The 10,243-nt window shown below is 34.2% G+C and overlaps 1 protein-coding gene across 1 annotated transcript in view; it reads left to right on the top strand.

Annotated features, from left to right (window-relative positions):
- Positions 1-10,243, top strand: part of LOC100543833 (adhesion G protein-coupled receptor A3) — a 214,922-nt gene that overhangs the window by 64,622 nt on the left and 140,057 nt on the right. Inside the window, exons 6-7 of the mRNA XM_031554586.1 lie at positions 4,375-4,446; positions 5,145-5,308. Of these exons, the coding sequence (XP_031410446.1) occupies positions 4,375-4,446; positions 5,145-5,308 (236 nt within the window). The remainder of the gene's footprint in view (positions 1-4,374; positions 4,447-5,144; positions 5,309-10,243) is intronic.

Raw genomic sequence — 10,243 nt, 5'->3', positions numbered from 1 at the left:
ACAAAAAAATTCCAAAAACAAATATTTCCATCTATAAATTACAATAAGTCTCTTTTATGTTGCTAGCAATACCACTGAATCAAGTTTACTGATATTTTCAGGAGTGTATTCTCTGAAAACAGTGTGGAGTGGCATTTACTGAATATAACATGAATGTATTGAATTGTACTAAAGAAAAGATGACAAATTCTTAAACAATAAACTGATTTAATTACCACCAATTATGGGTGAGAATATCAAAGAAGCATTATAAATATATATGGAGAGAAATAACGATTTATGCAATTGTTGATTGCAGTAATTAGAGCTCTCCTGTGTTACTTTAGCAGAGATAAAGTACAGAAGGATCTTTGCAGGCTGTTATCAAAACCAGTAGGGAGAGCCGTGAGTCCACTGGAAAGAACAAAGGACATAAATCCTTATGCACCTTCTGTGGATTATACAGATGAGCTTTCCTGGTGCTGTTTATGAGCACAAATACCAGGTGAAACAAAATAATGCAGTGTTTTGCTTGTTCTTAGCTTTGTAAAATAAAAATGTGGGGGGAAAAAAAGTAAAAAATCAACTCTAGGACTAAAGTGACATAACTTTTCATCAAATGATGTGACGAATATATCTAAACTCAGTAGGATAAATGTACTTCTCTAAAATGAAAGGTGAAACTTATCTAGCTTTTAGAGGTTATGCAAGGACTCTTCAAAGGGTTTGATGATTTCATGTAGACTATAGACAGGGCAACCTAAAGGTTTCTTAAACTTATATCTAAAAAATAATAATTAGTATCATCAAATATTGTTTTGAAAACATAAACACACACAAAATCTAAATAGAACTTTTAAGCCTCTTAATCATGCATGTGGTAAAAAAATCTCTTAGATCAGGATGTGCATTTTAGTGAATTGGAATTGAATTTCAAATTACTAATGAAATCTAAAATTTCACACAGCTCCCAAAATCACTGCAGGCAGTGAATTGTGATTATGTTCCTTGAGGGTGATCTAATTTTTACACCTTCTTGGATTTGATGATTTGTACTTGAAAAATGATTTCAAAATGCTTTCATATTGTTTGACAGATGTATCTGACAGTGCCTCAGACAGCATAAGAGAAGATTTATTATGTCTTCTGAGACATTAGCTTAACTTTTTTGACTTAATATATCATCCTTTGGCTGTGTTTATGCTGTGCTGGGGTGCACATATTCTAACTAGGACTGACATAATTGAATGCAACAAATCTTCCAGATCTCCTTCAGCCCCTCAGTGGCCATGTTTCAATGCTTTGTTCCAGAATGATGTATGCAAATATATTTTGGTAGGTAATGGTGTGGCCATCCATACTAATCCTGTTTATACTTAATTTAAATATCAAGAGCTATGGAATACTGGGTTGGTGCCACTGTACTGACTGCCTGGATTTTGTCTTAGTAGTCCCCAATAAGTCCTTCAGGTTTGGCATGTTAGTGCATTAAAACCTATTTCAACAAGCAGCTACTGCTGGATCTTCCTTTAAGAAGTTCCAGACAGACCTTCCTCTTTACTTCCAACTGTTTGATTAAAGAAAATCTGATTTATTTGTCATCCTCTCTCTAAATCATTATCACCAACTAGCTTTATGGTAATATTATATCATAAATTCTTGTGTGACTTTGTTGCTGTCATTGAAGAAACTACTCCCTTTGTATGGTGCCAGAGATAAAGTACAAAACCGTGTATAACTGTGAATAACACCGTGAATCACGTAGACCCCATACTGAGAAAGTATGCACCAGAGCCTGCCCTTTATTTGTGCTGTAGGTTTTATACCTTCTCTATCAAGTCTTTTTGCACAGAAGAACCTACTGCTTCATTCAGCCTCTGCTTTCTAATACTGCTTAAAAGAGTGAAACATACTTCATGTTCATATACTTTGTTTCCACCTGTACTTTGCCTCAAATCAGTCCTTCGAGGTGCATTTGGCTGTTTTATGGCATTTGTTATTTATATTAAAGCTTCTGGCAGAAGTGTTTTATTAATTTCTGTAAAAGCACAGAGTATTTGATATATAAAAAAATAAGTGCAGGACCCTGTACATAAAACTAAAGTGGTTTACCTCTGATATAACAGAGATCACACTTTTCTATTAATGTAGTAAGTTAATGGCATAGCAAGTGCTATCAGCTTTGTAGTGCATTAATTTGTTATGTTTTAAATGTTTGGAAACTAGGTGATGGGAATGTTTTAAGAACAAATTTCCTTTTAAGTCAAGCTAGAGTGGGTTTTTTAAGGTATCTGAAATGGTGGAATTTCACAATGCTGTGGTTATAGAAATATTTTAATACAGAATATGTGTCATGTGAGCCAACAGAACCAGGCAAACATCTAACTCAGAAGTGCTCAGTTATTGGGTGATTTAGTAATGCTCCAGCGTGCTTTGTTAGCAAAGAAGCTATTCCCAGTGTTGGGGAGATCCAGTCTTATATCCTGTGCTTGTTGGATGTAGAAATCTATTTGTGATTTACACAGCACTGTAAGCATGATACTGGTTTGCTAATTAGCAGTAGTAATGTGGAAATTTTGAGCCAGGTCATTGGCTGAATATGAAAGAATATGAAAACTGACTTACTGGCTCTGTCCTGACTTCTGAACTGTCAGGAACTCGATTATTCCACTACTTGCCAAAAACACTGAAGAAAACACGTATATCTCACAATGAAAAGATACAACAAATCTGTGAAAAGAACACGTTAGAAATTTTTAGTTTAATGAAAGGCAATCCTGGCAAGATATCTCAGTGGGCTTGGTATGACCTATGGGAAGTGCATAGATTTATCAGGTGTAGGATGGGCATCTTCAGCAGGTGAATAGCCATAGTCTGTTTGCTGAATATTGCTACATCAGCCATGGAAATAATTTAGCTTTTCCTCGCTTTCTCAAATACTGACCAGAAATGAAGCCTTCCTTAGTTCCAAACAGAATTACTAAACTTCAGTATTGATGTTCTGTTTATTTTACTGCATGAAGCCTGGCCAGCTATTTAAAAGAAAAATGGGGTTTGCGTCAGATTAGAAATGCTGCCATACTGCAGTAGGGTAAAGAAGATGAAGATGTGCTGTGTTTCAGCTGGCATCCATACATGGCTGGCAGGTTACGTTTGCTGTCTTTCAGTTCAGCCCGATTGTCCTGTCAGTTAACGGAGTACTACTGTATCTGCTTTCCTACTGGTGAGGCTACTTCTGGTCTATTTCTGTGTAACTGTCAGGGTTATCACTTTCTCATTCAGTCCTTTTAAGGTCCCAGTTCATCGAATTGCTTCAGCATATGCTTAGCCAATAAGCGTGAATAGGTCCATTTAATTTTAAGTAAAGAGGCTATCTTATATATACCTACACTTCAAGGCAAATTAGAAAGCCCTTCCATTTCCAAGAGCTTAGTGCTTCGATTGTATTAAGGGTGCGCTGTTAAACAAAATACTTGCAATGACCTCAATTATATCAACATATCTTACTGTCACTCAGTATAATGAGAAATAATTTCACTTAACTTTGCTGAGCCAGTTTTTTTTCTCTATTAGTAGAGTTTTCCTTAAAGCTACCATGAAATTTTGAATTGTTCAAAGCTTTTTTTGATTGTTGAAAAATTACTTTTGTTCCAAGAATTGCCAAGAATACAAAAATAAGATTAATTGTTTCCAGAAGGCTCTACAACTTATTTTATTTTACAGGTACTTAAAAAGACATATTAAGCGTTTACCTCTTGTACTCCTAAGATGCTGATTCAACAGTACTATTGAATGAGGAAATATTAAATTGCATCTGTATGCAAGTATTCAGCTTAATCCATTCAGACATCAAGACCAAAATATAGTAAAACTGTAGTTAAAATGGAAATGGCCTTAATAATGTGAGGATAGGAATATCCATTTATTTAAAGTTTTTTGTAATAAAAATGTTTACTTTGAAAACTCACTGCAGTTTAAATAAAATGCTTGGATTCATCTAAACATTATTAAACTGATGCTTTTATTTGTTTACCTTGAAGTAGCATTCTACATAAACAGTAAATTAAAGCATAGGTCTTGGTGACAAAATCACTGTGTGAATATTTACACTGAAATTCTAGAGTATATTACTTCTGTTAAATATGTACAGATAGTCCTGTTTCTTAAATGGAATGAATTGTATGCGCACCTACTGTGACAATAAAATAAGTAAAAGTGCATGGTTTGATTTGAATATTGTTGTCACTTACAAAAAGGCAATGTACAAATTTAAACGTCTTTGTTGTGGTCAGGAAATGACTTTTTTTTTAATTAGCACTTGGAAAAAAATTATGCTCTATAACAATTTTGTTTTCATGTATTTGCTATATCCATAATTATTATTTTTTTTTCTAGGAATTTGTCAGGGAATATTTTTTCAAGTCTCATGAATGGACTCTTTTCTGAGCTGCTTGCTCTGAAAGCACTGTAAGTATGATTCCTTCCCTTCTTAAAGAGTCAAGAAAAACATTGCAATGAAGATAGTGTAGTTGAATTCAAACAGAATTATTTCTATCAATGCATAAAAAACATAAAATATACAGTATTTTCTTACCAATGTCTGTGTCTGTCCTGAGAATTTGATGTAGTTCCTGAAAAACCCACACTGGCAATCCTGAATGGCATCTGTATTTATTCTTTTCTACTTTATGATTTTACACCTTTTCATGTTTGTATGCGTTACATCATGTGATAACTGTGAATACACAAAAGTACTCATGTTAAAAACATTGTCTGGAACTATAATGATAATTCTTGGCTATTTATATTAAATGCACCTCTCTGAGACTTAAAAGTATCTGTTGGGTGTTTCCATGATTAATTTTCTACTTGAAGGTGTTTTAGTAAGTAAATGTATTTTGCAGTTGCACCTATTCACATATAAGTCAGTAGTCAGAAATACTGTTCCCAAATAAAAAAAATTGGCATAATGTTTTGAAAGACATTAGGAGTGGGACAAAGTGCATTATTTGTCTTAAGGTATCTGTATAATTACTCACACATCCATATAGGACTGTCTTTAGAATGTGATCCTCTGTATTTAAAAGACATTTAAGAAAGTTTGCATATTAGAATTGCACGCACACTAATTTTTCCTTTCTATTGCTACTCCTTTGTTCTTCTAGGCATTTCAACACCGATTCGCTCATTTGTGACTGTAATCTGAAATGGGTCTTACAATGGGCTAGAAATGCTTCAGTCCGAATTGCGGAAGAAACGATTTGTGCTTACCCCAGTGCTTTACAAGGACTATCTTTTCGTAACCTGAAGGAAAACCAATTGATATGTGGTGAGTTGTACTGGTGTTTAACATCACCAACTGGAGTGGATTTGACAGAAAAATGTTTTAAAAAACATAGTAGTATCACCAAAAAAAATATTAATAACTGGCTTTCTTATAGCAGGAAGAAATTTATAATGCACAGAAAACACAACTAAGAATAAAATAGAGTGGGAAAAATATAATTTGCTTATTTCATCTAAAATTGTATGTATATTGAGAGAACGCCATTGTCCTGTCTATATATTAGGTAACGTATATTCGTGACTTGAAACATTAATACATGGTGGTAGCCCTAGATTGTTATATTGCATGAAACTGAAGTTTCCTTGAGGAATTTAGAGAATGATGCCTTTAAGTTATATCTCTGACACAAATATCCGATTTTGTTCTTTTATTTCTCATTTTCTAAATCTGTTCTGTACGCTTCAGAACCACTTTCTATGGATGAATAGGATTTTTAGAGTTGAACGTTAGGCAAATTCTTTAAATTTGTGGATCTGTAAGTGAATCGCTTTCTGAGATTTTCCACTGTAGCAAACATAAAGGATATGGTGTGAGGAAGAAAACAAAAAATACAAACAAGTAAAGAAAATTCATCTCTGGCTGAAAATTACATAGCATAGGACAGAGAAACATCTTGAATTTAAAAGTTACACTGCATAGAAAATATCATCAAAATATATCATCAAAATATATCATCAAAATATATCATCAAAATATATCATCAAAATATATCATCAAAATATATCATCAAAATATATCATCAAAATATATATGTGAACCATAGGTCACTCAGTGGCTGAATTGTTAAGGAAGCACAGATACCCAGCTAGAAAGAAATAAGGAATGTGCTCTTGTGAGTGAAAGGGCGAGAAGTTTCCAATAGCCTGCATTAGTGATCATTTGAAAGTCTGCAATTCCTTCCAAATATCAAGCTACCACTTCATAGAGACCCAGCATGGGCATCTTCATAGGGATCCATTTCCCAGCAGGAAAAGTGCTGCTCCTGAAAACACTGGAATGATCAGAAGAACTGATTAAGGGCTGCTAATTGGTATTTCCAGGTTGCCAATGAATATGAGCCTGCAAATTTTACAGATGAAATGAAACAGCAGTTTCTCAGAACATTATACTTTAATTCCTAATAGGACTCCCCAGCACACCTCTGATACAGAATTTATAAAACTCATCTAGTTCTTACCACTATTTATTATGTCCAGAACACTTGACAGGATTTGTAATGACTGCCAATAACTCAACACCACTTTTAATATCCTCAGAGAGCTTGCTGTTGATTGTATGTGTTGAGTGTTCCATCAGCTCTGTAGTGCCTGCCAGGTGCTTCATGGTGCTCATAATATCTGTTGAGCAGCTCATGGTGCCCACGACAGTAAGCAATTTCATAGTCAGTAGATTAATTTGAACTTAGGCGTAATAGAAGCCTCTCTGGGATTAAATAATAATAACTATTGGGAATGTTTACTGAGTAATATGTGTTGAAATATGCATACAGCTAATCAGATGAAGCATATCTTAAAGAAAATATTAAGAAGTGGTTTATAGATTGAAAAGCACCCATGAACATCTTCCACACTGCCAAACGTTTATACTTAGATGTACTGATCTTCCTTTTATATGCTAGAAGATCTCATGAGGTATCATTGTCACAAGATGAGAAAAAAAAATTGAAGGGGAAAAAACATTAGTAGGAAAAAGGAAAAAATCTAAATAGGGGAGAATGAAGCAAAAAGTCAAAATATGTGAAGGAATGAAGGAACAACTAGACAGTAAGAATTTCTGAATAGCTACAGGGGATAGTTTGCCATGAGCTTTTTACATCTATTTTGCATTTTTATGAGAGATGAAATCATCTTTCAAATTTCTTCTTGGCAAATCCTTCTCATACATCTGATTACTGAAGTTAGCCAAAGGAGACACCCATTCAGCAGTTAGATAAGTGCTTTTAGGATTTTTATAAAAGTTAATCTAAGTAATGGCACAGTTTGGAATTCACAAGAATCTACTTCCATATTTTGTTAACAGCTTAAGTAGTAAGAACTACTTAAATCTTCTTTAACAAAAATCTCAAGCTCTCAGAAATGTGCCACAAAGCAATTTTTGACAGGGTTGGAAATAAAGCTGAAAAGTTGTTTGATGATGAAAGATAGTTTTTTAGTCTTGTACCTAAACATGAGGGACTGCAGTGAGTTTGTAACAGTATGGGCAGAATATTGTTCTGAAAATGAATGATGAATTTGGCTTCATGTAGTGCCTTGTTACTGTTTCTCCATGACTTCAAATAAAAATCACTCAATTTACTGGAGGAAAATTACATTTTCATGAATACCCGAATGCAGTACTCTAAGTTCCACCTGAGATCTGAGAGTATTCTGTGATTTTTTTTTTTTCTTGTGCTCATCATCATCAGAGTTTGATTCTATAGGCAGTGTTTTTCATTCAGTGAAGACTTGTATGAGTCTTAATGGGATTACAAAAGATAGCTCTTAAAGGGAGCTTAACTACACAGATGAGTGAAATACTAGACTTTATTTTCTGTCTCAGAGTTATATTGATACTATTGAGCTAACAGTTTCAAATAGTAAAAGTTCATTTGTTCTGCAAATTACAACTGTCAATGTTGATGTTTGGAAAAGTGTTGACTTCCTGTCTCTGTATCTTAGATTTTGTTTAAAGTTTAGAAAATAGTTGACAAAATACCAGTTCTGGAACAGATAACTGCTTCTCATGTAGGTCTTCTACAAATTAATATGCTACTTTTTACCTGTAGGTTTTGTCTACAATTGGGGTCATTCTATGATCTTTTTTTAATTAAAAATGTGCTTAAAAAGTAATATATATATTTAAGAAATATATTAAAATCATTTTGACACAATATCATATTGTTTTGCAATTTCTGTGCACCAAGTGAAAAATAAAGTGCACGTATTCAGTTATTTTCTTAATATCAGTAGCTTTTCAGGTTTATCCTAATCTTTGTCATCATACTGCTGTCTTGACTATTTACAAAGCAGATGAAAGAAGTAGATCATAGATTTATAGAATGGTAGGGGTTGAGAAGAGCCTTAAAGACAATCTAGTTGCAACAACCCTACCTTGAGCAGGCACACCTCTCACTGGACCAGGTTGCCAATCTGACTAGGGCCTGAACACTTCAGAGATGGGGCAGCCCTTAATCAGTTCTTCTGATGGTTCCAGTGCCTTATCACCCTTACAGTAAAGAATTTCTACCTAATATCTAACATAAATCTCTCCTCTTTTAGTTTAGAACTATTACCTATTTCTACGTTCTCTGGTCAAGTTTCTTCCCATCATTCCTTTAGGCCGCCTCTTGGTACTGGAGGGAATTACCTCCCTTGATCTCCTAGGCATTCCTTCAATGCAGCCCAGGATATTATTGACTTAATGGAGTATCTCGTTAGTTCTCAAGAAGTTTAAGTGTAGAGTTGTCTAGATTTTTTCAAAAGTCATGTTGCTCTACTTGACTAGATGGTTTGATACATATACATTCACATCACTACATCACAGCATTTTCAAGTAAACATTTTATTGATTTGCTTCAGCAATAGACTGTAGGACGAAACTTAAAAGATCTAAGATGCAGCATGATTTATTAGCCTATACTGCATACATCATTGAAAAAGGAAGCAAATATAATCTCAAATGTTACATCTGTTCATTCTGAGATATACTCTCAGGGGAAAATATGAGTAAGGGCTAACATTGCAACTGAGTCATTTCCCTTTCTTTTATTAACATAGATGAGACAGCATCTGTCTTAATTCTCATTTACCTTCCCAGGAGTAGGTTGAAATCTCTGGGTTCAGGAGCCTTTTTTTCAGACGCCAAGGGTATCCAGAAACTGTTTTTGAATTCTGATAGTTCTCAGAGTGCTCCGTGTTCATGAAATTCAAATGTAGAGTATTTCACTCAACTTAGAGGGATTGCTACAGTGTGTTGCTTTGAAAGTATGCATTATGAATATTATGCATATGTGTATTCTATCTATTGTAGAGTGTCCTTTAGTTGCAGTGAATAGAATCGTAACTGTATACACTAAACTTAAATCTTTGATACTCAAGTAGGACTTTCACTATGGTTAACAGGGAATGAGTACTCCAAATTCAGAATTGTTTTATCTATTTGAGATCTTTATGATTCAGATTCTAGCATGCCTAAGGGCTCTGTCTACTGAGAAAAGTGTTAACAAAGAAAAAGATAAAAATACATAATACTGAGAATAGAGGTGAGACAAAGTGGAAGATAGCTGCAAGTTGTGAATTTCCAGGAGTTTGAATTACTACTCAGTCTCTGAATTCTGTAAAGTACCTTAGCTTGAAATGTTATCTCAGTTATTGTGAGTCATAAAATATGATTGAAGTGTCCTTTTTTTTGGCATAGTAGACTCCCTGATTATGGGGGATACTTCTAAGGGAAGGATACAACTCAAAGGGATACAATCATTTTGCTTATGTTCTGCTTCTCAATTCAAGAAGTGTTTTGTGGGAAAGATAAATAAGATGTTGAGTATATTAAGTGGAGGGAGGATGCAGTTGTTAAGGCATTGTTTGTACTTAAACAGTACCTTACGTTTTGTAGCTTTCCTCAACTTCACTGAAAATTCATCCTCTGAAGAAGCAGAGTCACGTTAAAATATAAGTACTTTCTGCTTGGATGCCCTGTACCTGTTCACTTTGGAACTTGCAGAAAGTGGGGGAAAGAAAGTGCACATTTATATTCTTTAAATACTCTTCTAACATGTGCTCTTAGAAATTTCTTGACCATTTTAACGCTTAACTTCTTACAATGAAATTTCTAACATCTAGCCTGTATTTCTCACACTTGAATATCACCAGAACATTAAGCCATATTTCTCTTGGGCCATATATAGTTCTCCAGTATATTTTCATAGGTCTTTTTTTT

Source organism: Meleagris gallopavo, chromosome 8 (assembly GCF_000146605.3).
Source record: "Meleagris gallopavo isolate NT-WF06-2002-E0010 breed Aviagen turkey brand Nicholas breeding stock chromosome 8, Turkey_5.1, whole genome shotgun sequence".
NCBI lineage: Eukaryota > Metazoa > Chordata > Aves > Galliformes > Phasianidae > Meleagris > Meleagris gallopavo.
This window is presented reverse-complemented; position numbering and strand designations above follow the sequence as displayed.